The 22966-nt window shown below is 36.0% G+C and overlaps 1 protein-coding gene across 2 annotated transcripts in view; it reads right to left on the reverse strand.

Moving 5' to 3' along the window:
• LOC117338190 (solute carrier family 12 member 6-like) overlaps positions 1-22966 on the reverse strand; it is a 114189-nt gene that overhangs the window by 18768 nt on the left and 72455 nt on the right. For both annotated transcript variants that reach the window (XM_033899446.1, XM_033899445.1), the window contains 17 exons: positions 18495-18638; positions 16739-16924; positions 14880-15109; positions 10025-10239; positions 8760-8897; positions 8280-8378; positions 7864-7921; positions 7309-7427; positions 5297-5471; positions 4931-5029; positions 3978-4097; positions 3174-3278; positions 2560-2648; positions 2127-2206; positions 1349-1437; positions 864-970; positions 224-340 (listed from right to left, as the gene is read on the reverse strand). In XM_033899446.1, coding sequence (XP_033755337.1) covers positions 224-340; positions 864-970; positions 1349-1437; positions 2127-2206; positions 2560-2648; positions 3174-3278; positions 3978-4097; positions 4931-5029; positions 5297-5471; positions 7309-7427; positions 7864-7921; positions 8280-8378; positions 8760-8897; positions 10025-10239; positions 14880-15109; positions 16739-16924; positions 18495-18638 — 2170 coding nt within the window. The remainder of the gene's footprint in view (positions 1-223; positions 341-863; positions 971-1348; positions 1438-2126; positions 2207-2559; positions 2649-3173; positions 3279-3977; positions 4098-4930; positions 5030-5296; positions 5472-7308; positions 7428-7863; positions 7922-8279; positions 8379-8759; positions 8898-10024; positions 10240-14879; positions 15110-16738; positions 16925-18494; positions 18639-22966) is intronic.

Consider the following 22966-nt stretch of genomic DNA (forward strand, 5'->3'; position numbering starts at 1 on the left):
TAGGCATTAATTTGTTATGTGCAATTCATTATGTATTGCAATTTCACATACAAATGATAGGGCTTCTGGTCGGGAATGAAAAACACTACACCATAGACATGAATTTGTTGTAAGAATGTTCCTTATAATATGTATATAAATTGTGTGGATTAAACCCTGTACACAAACTTGTATATATCGGATCACCTGTAGTATCTATATTTAGTATCTATTAAAAGGATATGGACAATCCACCATACATCGATAGTGCCCTTCAGTTTCCCTGCACTCTGGGGGAAGTTGTTGATGCCTTTCACAGCTAGTAATGCCATTTGTCCAGCATTTATATTTTTTACGGATTCTGAAAGAATTTGGCAAAATATGAAGTCAATGATGCGAAAAGGCATACTTTTAGCATAGACACTGCAATTAGCAGTAATACTTCAGCACAATACTTTCCAATGTAAAAATGTGCATAAATGAAATTTACACTAACATCATGAATTTTGATTAAACAGTTAGATATGACACATGATTCCATTCACAGCTAATTCTTACAATAATTTTTCATCTAATTACTTATTATTCTTTAATTCAAACAATTGCCATCAAAATTTCTGATAGCTGATATTCTATCACATACTAATTTTTCAAAGGTTTTTTTTATTTTGTTTAACATCCTTTTAACAGTCTGGGTAATTTAAGGATGTGCCAGGTTTTGGAGGTGGAGGAAAGCCGGAGTATCCGGAGAAAAATCACCAGCCTCTGGTCAGTACAAGGCAACTTCCCCATGTGGCCTTCAAATGGGGCAGTTGCCTGGTATTGACCGTAGGCTGGTAGTTTTTCTACATATTAAAATCTTGGATACCGGGATGTAAGCTTACCTAGAAACACTCTGTAACTCTTGGCATTGTGATCGTGTCTCCATCCGTACGGCCAGCCAATCATCACCGTGTTGTGTCTCAGTCCACCAAGACCAGCGTTCTGTATCCTGGAGAAAAGAGGATTCTCAACACCAATTCTTATCATATGTATAACTCAGTCACCAGATTCCTGGAGTTTCATAAACATTCCTTAAACTAAAACTTTCCATGTGAAACATGATGGAATTCATTTATTAAGATTTTTTCCCTTAAAACTCAATAGTGCTTTCCGTTGAAACATTTTAAGTTAAGGAATATTGATGAAACGGGTGTCTAATCCAACTTTATATTTTATTCAAAGTTACAAAGAACTGAAGTAAAATTTCAACTAACTTGTAAACTGGCCATTCTAGTCGTGGCCAGTTAATAATAAATATCTATCTTAAACCTTAAATGCTATTTTCACAACATTAATTGTACACATTATTCAATATACAAGTCCTTACATGTGACACAGCCCCTCTGTTACATTGGATGATATCACCAAATCAGCGAATCCCTTCACTCCAGTCGACTCCACCAGCTTTGTCAGAGTCTGAAACAAACCAACAATTTAATTACACATCACTGGATCAGGGTACATACACCTATAAGCATGTGCACTAGAACCCCAAAAGGAAGAATAACTTATTTTATATAGACTGACTTTGTAAATATATCTGATGAATCTATGGAGCTGTCTGTGGGATCTGACTGACGGTCTGATATATACAATTTTGTGTACAGGGTTTTGATAAAACAGGTTTTAAACTACACAACACAGCCACACACTATTATCTCCAATTTAACCCTAATTTTGATCTTATAGACATTTTAACGTTATAAACTGAAATATTTACTCATCCAAATTAAGTCCGACACAAATTATCTCAATCATTTCGCACAACATTTCAACGCTGAATAGTATCTACTGCTCTTCTATCAAAACGAGAAGAAGATTTTGTGAAATTATACATTACACAAAATCTTTCCTTAACCAAAATGAAATCCCACAAAATAAACTGTACATTGGTTGTCATCAATGTACAAAATATTTTCTAAAGACAACACTGTACTTTGGGCAAGACACTTTGACATACTAGTGTGGAATGCATGTGACAACTCTCCCATATGTTATTCAGTGAGGGAGCCACCAGCTACTACAATTAGTAGTGTACATGTCAAAATGATACTGACAATTTATAGGGCAATATCCCTAGTAAACAAACATACAAGACAACTAACCTGTTTTGCGGCCTGGGCGTCAGCATATCTCTCCTTGAAGTCGCCTTCCACAACACTGTTGACCAGGGTCAAACCTTTTCCTGTGGTACAATATAAAGTTTGATAAAAGACTCTACTGGACATCTATCCTGCAGTGGGGACTGTCCACCAATCCATATAACACTTAAAATACATATTTCAGTACTTTTTGCTCCTAAATCAGGTTGGGAACTCTCTTGAAAAGTCACGACAATCTTGATATTTTAAGACTATTTTGTATTTTACAATTGAGATTGCCCAACATAGAAAATAAATAAACTTTTGGATTTTTGTATATTTGATTGATATGAACAACTTTTGTTTGAACAGTTTTCATTTTTGGCTAATATCTTGGTTTTTACAGCTTCCAAAAAACTGATTTTGGAAGCTATGAAATTGGTGAATATCATTTTACCTGCTTTAAGCTGACTTGCAAAGTTGATCATGTTTGGGTATTTTGGCTGTAGGTTTTCATCGAGTTTCATTAGAACCAGGATCTGAGGTCTGAAAAGAAATATAACATGGAAATGTATTCAGTGGTTCTATAACATGATTCAAAGTTTTATAATTGAGCTGTTCTTACCAATCTCCCTACAATCTTCATACTTTTGTTGACACGACTAACGTCGTTGAAGCTAAATCTAAGAATAGGTGGGAAATGATGGGATTCCTATATAGAATTTAAATACAGTTCCTGGAAATTACTCGAGTCCTTTCTATTTTTTATTATTTGAATTAGCCTTATAATTCAAATAATTTGAGTTTTACCCCCAATTTAGATTTAAATTGGAACTAGTACAACCCTGCACCTATGGGGATTCCCCAGGGGGTTCGGTTATCACTATGGATTGGAAATTACAAAGTTAATTCCCAAAGGTACTTCAAGGTATAATTCTACAGAGTAGCCTCTAAGAATGCCAAATATCTATAAGGTGTTGATATGAAAGTAGAAGTGAATCTTCCGCCTGTGACAATTATACCACAAACAATCCTTGGTTGCCCCAGTGTATAGTGAATGACTCTACCTACCTCCAGTTTTTGGTATGGGGTGGACCCTGTTGTAGCCTCAGGAGAGAATATCTGGCCGCAGACATAGCCAAACCCCGGATTCCATCTCCCCACTCTTTCTCTGCACTGTCAACACAAATATTACACATAATCATATAATTATTAATCATTTTAACTCAAGGCAGTGTGGCTTGTATATCTATGTCAAATATTCCCTGTTACTCAGATGACAGATTATCCTTAATAAGGCCATTACACCTCAGACCTGGGTTTAATTCAGGGACACTCAGCATTTTCGAGTACTGAACACTTGTTAAATTCCACGAGGTTAATATTTTGCCAATGTTCCTATTGAATCAGTCCTAGTTCATGGATAATTAAGTCCATACCATTCTGCCTGGTAAACATTCTGCTGTAAATTTTTGTATAAATATACACTGGGTAATTATTTCTGTGCTTTGTTTGGTTTAGCGCCCTGTGAACAGCCAGGGTCATTTTCAGGTGTGGTATCCTTGTAGTAGTTGGTAACTACCTCACTGAACAACATACAGGAGGATAGTTGTGTGTCATCCAGAGTAATTAGGATAAAGTGTCTTGCCTCTGGACACAACCACAACAGCACAGACCAGCCTGTTTCTCAGCTTCAGGAGAAACATAAATTGACATGGGTAGAAAGCTTCAAACCGCATACATGTACCTAGTATCCTCACCAGAGGTTACATGGCCAGCACTATAACCAACTGAGCTATCACGGCTCCACTGTATGCAAAGAATATGAGTATGTAATATTGGAATATTGTAGTTATAGATATGCGTAGGACTTACCCTTTGTACTCTATATACTTGTAGATGAAGGCTGCGAGAGCGATGGCAGCCAGGGCGTAGTACCAACTTGATATAAACATAAGGGTGATACACAGGGCCATACCGATCAGTGACAAAACCCTGAAACACAACACAATATATAGGTCAAGGTCGTACAAATCAGTGACAAAACCCTGGAACACAACATAATGTATAGGTCAAGGTCGTACAAATCTGACAAAACCCTGAAACACAACACAATATATAGGTTTAGGTCGTACCAATCAGTGACAAAACCCTGAAACACAACACAATATATAGGTCAAGGTCGTACCAATCAGTGACAAAACCCTGAAACACAACACAATAAATAGGTCAAGGTCGTACAAATCAATGACAAAACCCTGGAACACAACATAATGTATAGGTCAAGGTCGTACAAATTAGTGACAAAACCCTGAAACACAACACAATAAATGGGTCTAGGTCGTACAAATCAGTGACCAAACCTTGAAACACAACATAATATATAGGTCAAGGTCGTACCAATCAGAGACAAAACCCTGAAATACAAAACAATATATAAGTCAAGGTCGTACCAATCAGAGACAAAACCCTGAAACAAAACATAATATATAGGTCAAGGTCGTACCAATCAACAACAAAACCCTGGAACACAACATAAGGTATAGGTCAAGGTCATACAAATCAGTGACAAAACCCTGAAACACAAAACAATATATAGGTCAAGGTCGTACCAATCAGTGACAAAAACCTGAAACACAATATATATGTCAAGGTCGTATCAATCAGTGACAAAACACTGAAAACATCATAATATATAGGTCAAGTTTATATCAATCAGTGAGAGAACCTTAAAACTGAACACAAAATACAGGTCAAGGTCAAACTGATCAAAGAGTGAACTCTAGAACAGCAAAATATAGGTCAAGGTCGTATCAATTAATACTTACCAGTGATAAAATCGAAAGCGTGGTCTCCAGCTTGGTGTCCTCAGAAGGGTTTGTAGAGCACAGGCCATATTTACAAAGCCATAACACATCAGGAAAAACCTTAATAAACAAAATTTCAATCTTAAACATTACAAGGAACTCTCAGGAGACTTTTTTTGGTCAGTTATTCTGAACAAGATGGCATTTCAATGGAACCCAATTATTTGATATGAAAGTGATATCACTATCTTTACTAAAGTTCTCATTTCATAAAAAGTAGTTGATATTTCATATGTTCCAACTTTCAGTGTAATATTTAAAATGTTTTACTTCATTTTTTTCTTTCTTTTATAATCCATATTTTAGAGATTTGGATATAGTACTTACATTGTAATAATGGGAGCGACGTCATCCAGACTGGCAATCAGGATTCCAATCTCTGATATAAAAACTGTCATGATGAGGGCTCTGAAGGGTTCACCCCGCTTTGTGGTTACACTGAACACCTTGAGAAATGGGATCACTCCATCACTGCTGATGGCTTGTAGTAGTCGCGGCGCACCTGTGTCAGGTAAATAGATTTATAAGTAGTATTGAGAACCTTTTAATGTTCTATTTTTACTGAGATACACTATTAAATAATATCCTTTTTACTTTAAGGCTTGAAATGGGGGTCTCTCACTCTCTAAGTGGATGTCTATCACAAGTCCATTATAAGGAAGACTTTTTGGCAAAGATAATGATGTAGTGGATACTATGAGTTACTTCCCTTTGACAATGTAACACAGTGCATAATCAAGATGTCATAAGAAAGGCATGTTGGGGCCATAATGGCATCAATACAATAGACATGATTGATATATTTTGAAATAATGGACCACAGAGCCCCACACCCATGGCAGTACGGAAAGTCTACATACCTGTTAGACTATGGAGCCCCACACCCATGGCAATACAGAAAGTCTACATACCTGTGAGACTATGGAGCCCCACACCCATGGTAGTACGGAAAGTCTACATACCTGTTAGACTATGGAGCCCCACACCCATGGCAATACAGAAAGTCTACATACCTGTGAGACTATAGAGCCCCACACCCATGGCAGTACAGAAAGTCTACATACCTGTGAGACTATAGAGCCCCACACCCATGGCAGTACGGAAAGTCTACATACCTGTGAGACTATGGAGCCCCACACCCATGGCAGTACGGAAAGCCTACATACCTGTGAGACTATGGAGCCCCACACCCATGGCAGTACGGAAAGTCTACATACCTGTTAGACTATGGACCCCCACACCCATGGCAGTACAGAAAGTCTACACACCTGTGTGACTATGGACCCCCACACCCACGGTAGTACAGAAAGTCTACATACATGTGAGACTATAGACCCCCACACCCATGGCAGTACAGAAAGTCTACATACCTGTGTGACTATGGAGCCCCACACCCATGGTAGTACAGAAAGTCTACATACCTGTTAGACTATGGAGCCCCACATCCATGGCAGTATGGAAAGTCTACATACCTGTTAGACTATGGAGCCCCACACCTATGGCAGTACAGAAAGTCTACACACCTTTGAAACTATGGAGCCCCACACCCATGGCAGTATGGAAAGTCTACATACCTGTTAGACTATGGAGCCCCACACCCATGGCAGTACGGAAAGCCTACATACCTGTGAGACTATGGAGCCCCACACCCATGGCAGTACGGAAAGTCTACATACCTGTGAGACTATGGAGCCCCACACCCATGGTAGTACAGAAAGTCTACATACCTGTTAGACTATGGACCCCCACACCCACGGTAGTACAGAAAGTCTACACACCTGTGTGACTATGGAGCCCCACACCCATGGCAGTATGGAAAGTCTACATACCTGTTAGACTATGGAGCCCCACACCCATGGTAGTACAGAAAGTCTACATACCTGTGTGACTCTAGACCCCCACACCCATGGCAGTACAGAAAGTCTACACACCTGTGTGACTATGGAGCCCCACACCCATGGCAGTATGGAAAGTCTACATACCTGTTAGACTATGGAGCCCCACACCCATGGAAGTATGGAAAGTCTACATACCTGTGATACTATGGACCCCCACACCCATGGCAGTACGGAAAGTCTACATACCTGTTAGACTATGGAGCCCCACACCCATGGCAGTACGGAAAGTCTACATACCTGTTAGACTATGGAGCCCCACACCCATGGTAGTACAGAAAGTCTACATACCTGTGATACTATGGAGCCCCACACCCATGGCAGTACGGAAGTCTACATACCTGTGAGACTATGGAGCCCCACACCCATGGCAGTGTGGAAAGCCTACATACATGTGAGACTATGGAGCCCCACACCCATGGTAGTACAGGAAAGTCTACATACCTGTGAGACTCTGAAGGCCTGCTCCTAGTGTAGACAGGAAAGAGCCTATCAGGATAACCCATTCGTTAGGCCAGGCTAACTTGGCCACCACCAGACCTCCATTAATACTTTCACCAAACCTGAAAGTCAAAAGGTTGTCAATACAACATCAAATAGCCCTTATAAGTCACATTCCTCATACAGAAGATATCATTTAGAAACCATCCAACAGTTTTTTTTAATTGGAATTGGAAACATCCTTTTCCATCCTTTTCCTGTATTCAATGATAACATTTCAGCAGTCATTAATTAGATTCTATATCAATGATTTATAATTTTGCATATTGATTTGTTCAAAAGAATCCAGTTGTACATAAAGAATGTTTTAAAAATGAAATACAGTTTCAAACTAATTATAAGCATTGATGTCAATATTTTTCAGCTTCATAGGGGTAGGTATGTAAACGTTTGTAAGAATCTGCTACGTTCCTCAAAACTAATGATTACAAGCTTCAATTATGCCTTTAATTTGTGGATTTATTATGAATGAATTATGCTTACTATACTAATACTTACTTGTCTCTGAGGAGATCTCCTTCTACTGTCCCAGCAAAGAAAATTACACTGGTGATGTCTACAGGGGCTAAGGAATTTATCATCAATACAACATTTCTCAACACAGTCATCAGGCAGTTACAATAACTTACAGTTCTTTTGATCCTAATTCTAACACTTTTTTAGCCATCTTACTCATATGTTCTCAGCCATTCTAACTCTCATATTGTTTAGACATCCAAATTTTCAATTTTCTCTCCAATAATGCATAAGTTCTTTATAGGTCTGTTTGCTCTTTTTTTTTCTTTACATTGTTTCCTCATTTCAATTATTCCTGTTAGTTATAAAATAGCTCTGCAGGGTGCATGGTGTTACTGTTTTAACACATACATCTCTAAATAAATCTTTTATTGTTTAACTGTCAACCTAAAGGATACAGACAAATGAAGTGGTTGCTATGGCGGCGATGGTACCTGTTGGTATGGACCTGGAGGCATCGGCCAGATCGCCAGATCTGTTGGAACCCGCCATGATACCTGAAAGGTCAGAGGTCAAAAATAAAAATATTCTAACAAAATTACAATGTAGTCAAGATATGCTACCTTGCTTATCAAGAAGACTTCTGGTATCAGATTACTGTTTATATTGTTGATATTTCTAAGTCATTTACCTTTGTGAATCACAGTTATTTATATGCTATACCCTTATTGCACACGGTTATAAGAATTACCACTCTCACAAATGTCAAATATATAAAGAATATTAACTATATTATGTAAAATATTGGAGAGTCTGAGGCAGTAGTTCCAAAGACTATCTATCAAATATTTTATATGATAGAAACTTTGAAGTTTTACCTTACTTAACACTAAATGGGATGTGGTTTGATACATTTTAAATGTTAAGCTAGTATTTACCTGTACAGGAAGGGAAGTAAATAGCCAATAACACCATGAATGATGACGTAACATCGGCTATGATTTCAGCTTGGGATATACTGCTCTCATCCGTACCAATGATTTTATCCTTCCTTGTGTACTTGTTGTTCAGATTTCCTGGAAAAATAAAAATTACCACAACTCACTTGAATTTTGTAAAAGATTGTTTCTGTAAATTCTCACAACAACCTTCCATACAACAAGCATTATGAATACCAACACAGAAATTACAGATATAGTATTGTCAAAGCAACGAGTACCAAATATTATCCAATAATGGGCCAAGATTAATAGAATCTAACATGGGTCTGTTCCGTGGACAGGGATTTCTCCCATACTTCACAGGGGTATCCGGCGGTTGCTAGGGAAAAGATAAATCCGTCTTGCACAGGGTCGGTAAAGACAGCCGGCACGCGCTATATGATGCTGCTCACAAAAACGTAACGTCATCATTTTACGTTGAGTAACCAAGTCGTAAATAATGACGCCGTAAATTTTGACGCACATTCTAAGGAGCATTGAAGATGGCGTGATGAACAACTTTCATTAAAACTTATGTTTGGTTGCAAGCATGTGAGAAAAAGAATCAATCACGGGTCTGTTCCACGAACAGGGATATCTCAACCCTCGTGTAAGCCTCGTGCTGACTGGCCAAACTCTTACACTCAGGTTGAGATATCCCTGTCCACGGAACAGACCCGTGATAGATTTTATTAATCTCAACCCTCTTTCAAGAGTTTGGCCAGTCAGCACGAGGCTTGCCAAGTACTACGTAGTGGCCAGTCAAATCTTACACGAGGGTTGAGATATCCTTGTTTGCGGAACAGACCCATGTTTTCTCACATACTTGCAAGCAAATGTAAGTTTTTATGAAAGCTTTTCATTGTGCCATCTGCAATGCTCCCTGGAATGTACGTCAAAATTGATGACGTCATCATTTACGACATATTTACTCAACATTAAATGATGACATTATGTTATTGTAAGCAGTGTCATATAGCATGTGCCAGCTGTGCAACAGCTTGTGTGACATTGATTTACCTTTTCCCTAGCAACCGCAGGATAACCCTGTGAAGTATGTGAGAAATAAACTTTACAAATAGACTTAGGTACTGCATGTCAATGAAGTAGTATTATTTATTTGCATTTTCACTACATTGGCTGATATTTACAGAGAGTGGGGCTTATCATCAGGCATATAGGCCTATGGTTACATAAAGACTGTATGTAAAATGCAAACTTACTGACAAAAACACCGCTGCTGAGACCAGGGATCCCTGGTATCGTCCTTGCCGAGTGTTCCTCGAAGTAGTCTCCCCGACAGTCTGTTGTACCATTGTATACAGTACAGTAACTTGAGAAAATACCTCCGCTAATATTTGGGTTCTTTGAGCACAGAAACGTCCCATTCGATTCCACCACTTTCGATGACATCAGCCGATCTCCTAATATACATACACTGCAACAAAATCAAAACAGGTCAACTGGACATCTAGCATAAAATTAACAGGTCAGCTGGTCATGTAGCAACAAAATTAAAAGCCTAGATCATATTCACTATAGCCACCTGATGACGTTAGTCCCGGTTTCTAGAGGGGGAGAATACACAGCCATCCAATATGAAATTTACCTCAATATATGCAAAGAATAATCTAATTTACATCAGAAACAGTAAATTTTTAGAAATTAATTCTTCCCTCTCTTGGATTATTTTGGTAGCTATCTGTACCACTACAAACTTACTGTGGTGTTGACTGAAGAGAAGTCTCGGTTTATGATTCTGGGAGCTATCATGTGGTACCACTACAAACTTACTGAGGTGTTGATTGAAGGGAGGTAACTCTTCACAAGTTAGTTCAAGTATCTTCCCAATAGAAATGTTTTCTCAATTTATTCAGTTTCAAAATTATACATTGTCACAAAATGCTGCATCAAATGAGGTATCGATCATGCAATTTGGCTGTTTGATGTTTTAATTCTTAAACACTTAATATAACACCAACATTACGAGCTGTGAGTAATGCTTGGTAAGTTTTAGGTAACCAGTGCCATAAAATGGTATGTTAATATACACTGTACCATAATCACACAATAAAACACTTTAAATCCAAGCAATAGTTTCAATAACTACAACAATTAAAATGAATATAGCAGGTTGATAAGGTTGTGAGTTGTATTTATATATAAACAAAACATTTCTGTAATTAAATGACAAAAATTTCATAGCAAAAACAGTGCAGACAATCTGTTAAAAAATAATCGGTTTAGAGCTATAAATAAAAGATCACATAATAAACAAAAATAATTTTTATAACCATGAGCTTCAAAATCTTCACTGCTTTTTATCCAATACACTGACAATCTATGATACTTTTTACTTATATTTATATTTAATCTTTGTCTCCAGAAAAATTTCAATTGATAAATCTTCAACTTATATTAAACGTCAGTGTCATTGTCATGGATTCTTAAAAACATGCATTTTTTATCAAAAAAGAAGAAAAAGTACAGACATTTAAAGAAATACTCAGTGTCTTATGAGTCCCACAAGAGTTGAACCAAGAAAGAGTAACATCCCTCATAAAAGATTATACAATTACTTAAAATCTCCCAGCATGATATGATTACAGTGTTAGTGATTAAAAACAATTGGAATTTTATAGAACATGAATCCAAGACACCATTTGATTCTCCCGCTGTGTACAAGTGTCAACCTCAAGAATAAGGAAAAGACAGATAGGATTGTTAGGGAGCTTGGGAAATAACAATTTTTCTCTGCTTTTTTCCCCATGGCTAGATTAAAAAGTTATCCGTTTATACAAATTACAAATAACTGAAATTATGTTTTTCAATATGATTTAAAGTTGAAGATATTCAACATAGAAGTGGGATTGCAGTGAACATACTGATAACTTAATGGAATTTCAACTCACTGTATCCAGATATAGTATGTGTTTAAATTTCAAGTTTATGACCCCTTTTAATTAAAAAAAAAAGAAAAAAAAGTTAATAATAAAAAAGCTCAATAACTAAATATTTCAAGCAGCTCAATTTCGTAGAAAAGGTTTTTTTCCTGGAATTAATGTATGCTTGAATTAATTGTCCAATTTTGAGTCTCATTCCATATAGGAATTTTTAGGATTCTGGAGTAGAAACCATCACACAAGTCATTGAAGCATATTATTTATGTATCATTCAATAAGTCTAAATATTGTAGAAAATTCATATTTCCAAACCTCAGTAAAAGCACAAACAAAGGGCAACAACTCTGTATAAAGGGAGGTACAAATAATCACAGTTTGCAGCACTCAACCATCCCAAGAGTTACATGCATACAACACTGCACAACTGTACTAGACATAGCATATGAGATATGCTGAGGAACCACTGGCATATATCAAATTGAACAAAGGGCAATAACTCTCTATAAAGATGGGACTGGACAAGATATCTGATTTTAGCATTTGACATTCAACCCCAAATAAGAACTTGCATACAAATAGCAATTGTACAAATGACACGTAGATATGTCCCCAGAGAAGGTGGCACACAGGCTGACAGAAAATGAAACCATCACACAGCAGTGCTGCTGGAGAACCAGCTTTTAGAGAAGGATAAGTCATCTCCAACATGATCTGGAGAAATTCTCATGTCAATTTCAAATTACAACTTGGATGTTGTGTCAATGATGATTTATGATGTCATCAAAACACAACTTGGGGGAATGTCTCAAAACAGGATTTTGGATGTCATCACAAACATAGCTTGGGGGAATGTCTCAAAACAGGATTTTGGATGTCATCACATACATAGCTTGGGGGAATGTCTCAAAACAGGATTTTGGATGTCATCACAAACAGAACATAGGGGAATGTCTCAAACAGAATTATGGATGTCATCACAGCACAGCATAGGGGAATGTCTCAAAACAGGATTTTGGATGTGTCATGTCATCACAGCACAACTTAGGGGAATGTCTCAACCAAGATGTATAGGAATCATAACATAACTTTGTGGAATGTCTCAAACAAGAATTTGGATGTCACCACAAACACGCTTTCAGGGATGATCTCAAAAAAATATTTGAAGAGTTAATTGATGGGTTTTAAGGCAAATATCTCTCCTCAAGTTCAAAGATCATCCTGTACTTGTAAGAATGACTCCAAGTAATCAACCTGTAATTTTTTTCCGTTTAAAGAAACAAACAGTCAACATTATAGTGGTCTATTCGATGATAAATCGTAAACTAAATAATTAATTATCATAACCATCCTCTAATGACTTTCACTGTTACGACTGTCTTGTTCAATAACTGAGGGTAACAGAGTTCATTTCACTATGGAATCGCATGCTTTAGAAAAGCCATTAATTCCATGTAACAATTTTTTAGGATTCTGGAGTAGAAACCATCACACAAATTGATTCCCCAGGGAAGATTTGTTTCACAGAACCAACATAGACTGACAGGCAGGCTGAGCTATTCTCTGGGAGAACCTGACAACAAATTAACAGGTTGCATGCCTAAAACCCACCTACCGTTCCTGGCAATGACAAAATTTGACTATTAACAATGACTAATTGTTCCATGCTTAACATGTTGCTACGTAAAACTGTCCAATGCACAAAATTTATGAAAAAGAAAAAAAAATCATTGACAACTATGAAATAGCAAACCTATCAAATGTTAATTAAACTTACCGCATTCACCATAGAAGATCTACTAACTAAATTTATTTAGTAATAAAACTTGATATATTTAGCTGAAATGGACAATAACACCAAATCTGTTCCATCATTAATTAGAAATACGCAAGTTTTAATTAAAAAGAAATACCGTTAACGGTACATATTTTTCTATTAATAAATATTAACAATTTTGAAATAATTGAACAAAACCTGTTATCAAGATAATAATATCTGATCAAACGGGTTAGTAAGGTCAATCAGAGTTGATGTATAAGGAGAAAGGTCAGAGGTCAGAGGGCATCACACTGTATCAATGTTTACCTCTTCAGTATTAAATCTACAGTGTAGTAGCATCAGTAGCATGCTGAAATAAAACAAACATCATCAAACATGCTTAAACATCTATTACAACACACGAAACATCTAATACAACATCTATTACAACATATAGGCTACAAAGTTTAATACAGCGGACACTACATCTAATACAACATCTATTATAACATATACAACATCTATTAAAACACATACAAAGTTAAATACAACACATACAATACAGGTACGATACATACAATGTTTCATACAGCGGACTCAACATTTAATACATTTAACATCCTCAGAAACATTGAATGCATTATACAAAATATCTCATACAACACATACAATGTTTAATATAATGGTCAACACCATATAAAATCCCTCACATACACCACTGCCCTACAAGAATGGCGTAAGAATCGCACCTGCTTCCCCCCTTTGCAATATATATGATTCATGACTAAATTGGATTTTTTTTAATTTTTCAATTACTTTCTTCCTCCTAATGTCTCCCTTGACACTGCCTCACATTTTGGCCTTTAGTTGAGTGTTCTCCCCTGTGAGGAATGCTTTGGGTTCAAGAAATACCAAAGTACCTAAAATGGTAGTTTTTATTCCTGCTTAGTGTATAGCATTTTTAAAAGTGGGGAACATTCTGGGATTGGGCGACTAGTTCACCTGTATAATGTGACAGTGGGAGATTTTTATGCAGTGATCAGAAAAAATGATTCTGATTGGTCAAAAATAACTGACATCTACAAAGTATGACACATGTCACTTTTGAAATTGATTAATCTGCATGTGCAAAAATATCAGCTTTATCAAATTGATCAAATCCAAATCTTACAGGCAAAACCATAATAAATTGCTCTTACAAACACAACATCTTAACACAATACTGGCATTTTCCCTACACATACAAAATTTAATACAATATCAAAAGATTTCATCACAAACTGTGACAGCACTTGTCAAACTTGGCTATAAGATTAATTATATATCCATTTATCTTTCAAGAATCTTGGAAGCACCTCAACAACATGTAACAATTAAATGTTTAATGATTTGTTTGAATGCTTGATAATGTGTACTTACGATAAACTACTGTCCGGGTTAGATGCGAAGATGCCGATATATATACAGAAGATTGAGAGGATGACACAAGCGAGAGAAAGAGCAGCAAATTTACTGACGAAGGCCACGCCTATAAATACGATGATCGCCAGGAGAATGAGCACACACGTCCCATACACCCGGTAGTTGTTGAATGCGTTTGCCTGTATGTCCATGTCACCAAATATAGACATCTGGGGCGCCATGTATTTCTGTAAGAGAAAAATTTGAAATAGTTGAGTACCATATTTAATCTCAAATAAGCCTCCTCTCCTAGTGTGAAAGTTTAGTATAAAATTTCGGAAAGGGTTTACTTGTACATGAACCAATATAAGGTCACAATTTTAAAAGTGACCGATTCTGCAGAAATTAAGAGGGGCTTTTTTGAGGGTGAAGGATATATACGGTAAGCGACAAACTTACATAAGTCCTGTCTTTCAGTGTATTTAAACAATGAGTAAGAAATAACTTGTTTTTGAAATGTTATGGCCCCTTCCTGTTTTGACAGAAATAGAGCTGAATACAAGGTCTAATACAATAAGAAATGGCACTGAGCACAAGTTAATGTGAACAGACTTTGGAATATCACGCTATGTGGGTTTGAGCGAGACGTTTTGGTGACTACACTGTCACCTTCATCAGACAAATGACCAGTAATAGACTTTGGTATATCATTTAGTGTAGATTTGAGCGAGATGTTTTGGTGACTACACTGTCACCTTCATCAGACAAATGACCAGTAATAGACTTTGGTATATCATTTAGTGTAGATTTGAGCGAGATGTTTCATCAGCTTCATCAGACAAATAACCAGTACAGCAGAAATATGAACTTAGGTTGAAATGCATTCACATTTACCCACCTAAAGAACATGTTTTACAAGAAAATAAATTAAGCACATGAAGAACATGTTTTCAGTGTTCGAAAGTAAAGGTAGTCTGATTGTGTGAGGCTATAGAAAACCTGGACGCTCTATGTAAAATTTCTAAGTGTTGGCCTGATTGGCTATGAAAAGTTTGAGTCCTGACATACATTACAATTCATGTAAAACAACATTCCAATATTTTCTGATAAATGATCATATGAAATCAGAGCTAACAATCAAGGTGTTTTTACCAAGAACAGCATGTTATTGGCTTCAAACATTTGAGTGAGTATGAACTTGATGATGCAAGTGTTTGCGTGACACAGTTACTTATGCTACTTTCAACAATATGTTTACAAAATGGGCTTATGGAAAAATGACTTGGGCGAGCTATGGGATTTCAATTTTCTGTAGACAAATTGTCTAAAGAATTTTCATGTATACTTTCATACACTGTGTTTTACAAGAAAATGAATTTAAGCTATCATTTTAGGGGATATTGGGTAAGGAGATTTTATTTCAGGGGTGAGCTAGTGTTAGGAATTGTTGTAACTATCATATGATTATTGAGTAATGATTTCTGAATTGTGGAAGTATGGAGTCATGTTTGAAAATCAATTAATGGGGTACCAGCCCAGATTCAATGATAAAGGATATGTGGTGTGAATATAATGTTATTCCATATTAGAGTTTGAACTGCTAAGGCATTTGTTGTTTTGGTAAAGGGTCAGCTTTGATTTAATGCCATCTGGATTTTTATAAAAAAAAAAAAATGCATAGTGATGAAATAGTGATACATGACAAGCACGAATACATGTACTGCGTAAATTAGAATTGTAGACGACATCACGTTTCTCTTATGGAAACATTTATATTAAAATAATCTGTTTGTCTGAACAATTGCACTAATTGTTCCTGACATTTATATACCATTCCATGACTGAGTTTGTTAGCGTACGATGGGATTGATAGTTACCACCAATATCTCTATAGATCCAATGATATACATGGACGAAGCCACTGTGGTCCCTAGGTAGAAGAGAATCCCGACGGCTCCACCGAATTCTGGTCCCAGCGCTCGAGATATCATAAAGTATGACCCACCACCAGGAACGACACCGTTGGTTGCGATGGCACTCATCGATATAGCTGTTAACATTGTCTGAAAATGACACACTTGTTATTAGGAAAAGGCAGGCAAACAATACACAACTACAGATGTGTGGTTTCTGATATCGTACACCATAAATCATATATCACATTGCCGTCTGCAAAAATTTGTTCACGGTCATATAAAGGCTTGTCCTGTTTCAAATGTCAGGCATCTGCAGCCCCTGCAGAGTTGCAGTGTGAAAAATGTTACGATTTCATACATTTATAAAAATTTTAAACTTTCAACAGATGAAATATTTTAAAAAAAATCTCTCTGCCAATGACAGTTCCAGAAATGTGGACTTGGTAAGAATCCAACGAAATTACCTAAATCAATATTATACGAAATACAAACATTTGAATAACACTTAGTACCGACCATTAGATTTTAAAATTAAACATGTACCTCTACTTGTACTTTGCATCTATTCGGACAATTTTGATCGTGTCTATAGTATAGAGACTTGCTGGAACAATTTTGGATTATTTGAAAAATTTCAAGGACAAACAAAAGAGAAGCATAGGTCCTTTAAAGGAGATCTATTGGAACAATAGATTTTTTTCCAGATGATCAGAGATCAATTAAAGTCCTTGTGTAGACGAATATCACAATATACATGTAACTGGATAAGAATCATCCATCTTGAACTGCCATTTAAAACAGGGTTTCTAAGATGTCAGCCGTTACTCTCACAAAGAAATATCAACTGGTAAGTGTTTCAAACGTGCAGGCTTGTCAGGTTTGAATTTGCTGAAACCCTTATACTGATGAAACAGCTAACATTTTATACTGAAATTAGCTCCATCATCATAGGGAGTGAGGGTTACTTCAGTTGGAAAATCAATTTCAAGAACGAAGCCAAAATTTGAACATTAAATTATGTCTAGTACACACTAAAGTCAGAAATGTTATTATTGCATGTCTTATTGTAATGACATTTTATGATGCTGATGATGTAGTCAAATTTTCATTCTATAGTAGGTTGTAAGAAGATAATCATTACCTAATTTAAATGCCACAATAGTGACGTATACATGTACACCACCTCAAATATTTTCTATGATAACTCTTTTACTATATTTACTCATATAGTGCTGCTTCTCTTAAAAGCTCCATCATAAAGCACTACAATATATTATAATACTATAATGTTCAAAACATTATATAAACTACTTATTTTAATAATATCCAAATATTAATACTGTATTTAACTTAATAAGCACACTGTGTGATTATACAAAAACACAAAAGGTAGCCATGTACAGGGAAATGTTTCCATGTGAAATCTGGGTGAAGAAATTAACAACTTTTCATTCAAATATCTTTATGTAGCAAAAAAATCTAGTCTTTGGTTAAAAGATTAGGGATTATATTAGCAGATCAGCAAGGTAAGGAATTTTTATGTTTCAATTAGCACAACCATCCTCTTTTTCTAAAAAAGGTGGGGACTGTGTTATGCAGACAGGTGTACTAATTATGTTGAATATTGTATCTTTATTTGCCTGAAAATCAAGCACTGATTTAATTATTAGCAGACATGACCTTATTCCTGGACAAATATGGTTGTATATAAACTTACAGTACAACAGCATATGATGACAATGCCAAGACTCTCCAGTGCCCCAGCCATACCAACAATCCACGTCATACGGATAAACAACAGCACGCCAAAGATGTTCTGTATGGTCGGCAGGTATACACCAAGAAGGGTTCCAAGCTTTGCCTGAAATTAAGGTTAAAAGGTTAATTAGGGACCAAATTCTGACAAGAACATGTGCTAATTGTCCTTGGCATAAAGCACAATGTTTCCAAGGAAATTCATACAATTTTAGAGTTTTTAAGCCATTTCAGGTCCATTATGAGTCTAAGACCATTGTGATAATGTCAGCCATGTCTACCCTCTTGTATACCTCTTTCAGAGCAAATATTTTTCAATAGGAGTATAATTTTATAATTTTTAATAAAATTTTAGATGTTTCCATATCAAAATGAATTCTGGAATTTTCAACCTTGCATGCAATCATAAAGGTGCAGAAAAGCATTCGTAGGATAAAAATTATGTTAGTTAAAGTAATTTCTTTAAAAATCATTCAATTAATGTATTTCATGCAATCTAGAACACCAACTGTTAAATGAAAACAAAATCGAAAGATGAAAAAATAAATTGAATACTGAAAATATTGCTGTATTCCTAGTTGTATTTTCCTTAAAACTTTGCAGTACATTCTTCAATAATATCACCTTTTAATGTTAAAAACACAAGAATCAGATTAGTCAGCTTACAACCAATCGAACAAAACACAAGTATGGAACGGTCTGCTTAGAACCAATCAAATTATACATGAGTATTGGATTGGTCAACTTAGAACCAATCAAATGATACATGAATATTGGATTGGTCAACTTAGAACCAATCAAATGATACATGAGTATTGGATTGGTCAACTTAGAACCAATCAAATGATACATGAGTATTGGATTGGTCAACTTAGAACCAATCAAATGATACATGAGTATTGGATTGGTCAACTTGGCACCAATCAAATGATACATGAGTATTGGATTGGTCAACTTAGAACTAATCAAACGATACATGAGTATTGTATTGGACAGCTTAGAACCAATCAAATGATAGATACATAATTATCTGATTGGTCTGCTTAGAACCAATCAAATGATAAGATACATAATTATCGGATTGGTCTGCTTAGAACCAATCAAACAATACATGAGTATCTGATTGGTCAGCTTAGAACCAATCGAACAGCTGAATATGAGTCTTTGATAGCATCATGATTCATTCCTGATGGGGATAAAAATCAATGAGTGTCTCTTGATATCAAAAAATGATTACCAGCAGCCAAGCAGTAGAAACATTAGCTGTGTAGAAAAATTCCTCATTCTCTTTTATATAAAAAATTTCAGTCAATTCATCATGGAAATCTCCTGCGAATTTATATCTGTGACGGTCAAAAAATAATCAGGTTTGGAATGGAGACTAATAATGTGCAAAAATATACTCTGGGCACCTCACAAATAACAAATCCATTCCAATGATTTGTGGGTGACATTTTTCCTCAGCAGCATCGTTCACATCAATTTGTAAGTTGTGATTGCAATATCTAATCTAATAAATGTGTGTCCTATATATATCCATCATAATACCATATACACTGCTGTAGTAGAATCCATATTTTCACTCTAATCTGATTTACCAGAATTTTTTCTATACAAGTTCTATCATATGTCCCATCAAACAAATGTTTCTGTAAAACACTGTATATTTGTGGATTAACAAACTTAAATATAACCAAAAGCCGAAATAAGTTTCAGTGATGGATTTGTCTGTTTTTGGATCTTCTGCCAACTGACTGGGTTATTTTGAGGAGGGGGGGTCTTTCCTCAAAATAAGTAGTATTATTTACTAAATACTAGTAAATTATTACTGTAGTAGCCGGTGGCTACCTCACTAAAGAATATACAGGAAGCCTGTCCTATGTGCTATCCAGAGCAATTGGGGTAAAATATCTTGCTCAAAACCAAATATCAAGAGCACATGGAAGTCCATGGTCAATGTAAGCTTCCTGAGAAACAACTAGAGCTGTCACTGAGGGGGTGACAAGTATACCCCCCGCTTTTCCATGATTGGTTTGGATACTTTGTCAAGCTGCCTATTTATGGTACTATAACCAATTCAAACATGTTCTATGTTTAGGTTAGAACTAAGTGAATACATAGCCAAACAAAATTTTGCTCGTCTTTAAAGAAAAAGGGGCATAACTCTATTAGAACTGGAAATTCGGCAAAATCTTTGCATAGAGCTAAGCCTCATAGGTTCCTCTAACTACATACTAAATTTTATTAAAATCCATTGAAAACAAAGCAAATGCATAGCCGGACAAGCTAGTAACCATTTTTTACATAAAGGGGCATAACTCTGTAAAAAAGTTTTTTGGGAAGAAGCCATTACTGGAGACACAACTTCATGCCATCCCTCAACTCTGTATAAAGTTTCAAGAAAATCCATCAAAAACTAAGTGAATGCATAGCCGGACAAAATTATGACACATTTTGTATGAAAAAGGGGCATAACTCTGTTAAAAAGGGCTAAAGTGGCATATTTTGTTTAAAAGGACTACTTGGGGGGAAATCACAACACCATATGGTCTTTTAACTATATACACCAATTTTGTGAAAAATGAGAAAATGCATAACTGGACAAAATTATAACCATTTTTCAAATAAAGCGCTAGGGGCATAACTATGAAAAAAAACTTTTTTCGGAAAAAGGCATTTACTGGAGGCACAAGTGCATGCAGTCCTTCAACTGTGTAAAAAGTTTCAAGAAAATCCATTGAAAACAAAGCAAATGCATAGCCGGACAAGCTAGTAACCATTTTTTACATAAAGGGGCATAACTCTGTAAAAAGTTTTTTTTCGGGAGAAGCCGTTACTGGAGACACAACTTCATGCCATCTTTCAACTCTGTATAAAGTCTCAAGAAAAACCATCAAAAACTAAGTGAATGCATAGCCGGACAAAATTATGACACATTTTGTATGAAAAAGGGGCATAACTCTCTTAAAAAGGGCTAAATAGCAAAATCACTGCAGGGGACACAAGTTTATATGGTCTTCTAACTATAAACCAACTTTGAGTGAAATCCATAAAGAAATGAGCGAATGCATAGCCGGACAAATTTTGTGACAGACAGACGGACGGACGGACAAGGTGATTCCAGTATACCCCCCCTAACTTCGTTGCAGGGGGTATAAAAACTGACCCAATTTAGTAGCAATTGAAGCACAAAGCTTGGACTTTCACCAGAGAAATCATTAGTCCGACACTCTACCTACTGAGCCTTTCAGCCATAGGAGCTTCTAGCAATAACTATAACACACAAAAGAGAGATGAGAGCTAGGACATGATCTGTTCCTGACTTTGACTTTTCTTTATCATTATTAGGCTTCAAACTATTACATTATCAATCTGTAAGAATACTAGAACTTTTAATTTTACCCAAAGATTTATTTTTTCAAAGTAAGAAGAAATAATAAGTGAAAAAAACCTAGAACAAATCAGTTTCAATCATCATTTATTTGTTCAAGTTAACCTAATAACTTCAAAGTTGTGTTCAAGGACAAAATTTTCAAATACACATATGAGAAATTTAAGAAAATAATGAGTGTTATAGTTTTTTTTTTCAAACTTAACTTTTCAGTCCTTCAATTTAAAAGTTTCATTCATGATAGTTTTTTCTAGCTTGTGGTTTTGCAATATTGCAACAGCTCAAGTGATATGAAGACTGTTTACAGAGGTAATTGTATTGATCAATGACACATTTATAGTGTTATCACACCGCACTGTCCTACCCAACATAGCCGACATGGTAAAAAAAGATAGTGGAAAATCCTGGGTGAGGCAATATTCAGTTTGACCATGGCTTACTGTGCTATATAATTTGCAATGGGGCTAAAATAACGCAGTTGGTTAGAATGTTGGCCATATAATGTCAGGTGAAGTCATTCAAGGTGCTTGGTTTGACACTCCCTACTCGCGGTGGTTTGTGTTACTAGAGAAACAGGCAGTCTGAGTTGTGGGGATTATGTCCTTGGGCAAGGCAAGACGAAGTGCTTCCTGTACGTTGTTCTTAGAGGTAATCATCAACTAGGCAACTTCTACAAAGAGACCCCACCTCAAAATGACCCTGGCTGTTCATAGGGAACAACCAACCAATTGAAAAAATATATTTTTGAAACAGCCCCTGTGTATAGAAAGTTGAGCCAGGGATAAAATGTCTGGCAGCCACTGATTGGCCAGTATGTTAGGAAGTGAGAAAATAGATATGTAGTCTGATAGGAAACTATCCATAAGAAATGTTGTTATAAATTTTGCAAGTCCGATTGTTTTTTTTCCCAAAAGTTCACGTCATAATAGTAAACAAGTAAACATTGAAGATTTTTGAGAATTTTTACTGCGAAATTCACCTATTTTCAAAATGGCTACCCTGGAGAAAATTTGAGCTGAAGGACCCAACTTTTTTTTTTTGAT

Source organism: Pecten maximus, chromosome 11 (assembly GCF_902652985.1).
Source record: "Pecten maximus chromosome 11, xPecMax1.1, whole genome shotgun sequence".
Taxonomy (NCBI): domain Eukaryota; kingdom Metazoa; phylum Mollusca; class Bivalvia; order Pectinida; family Pectinidae; genus Pecten; species Pecten maximus.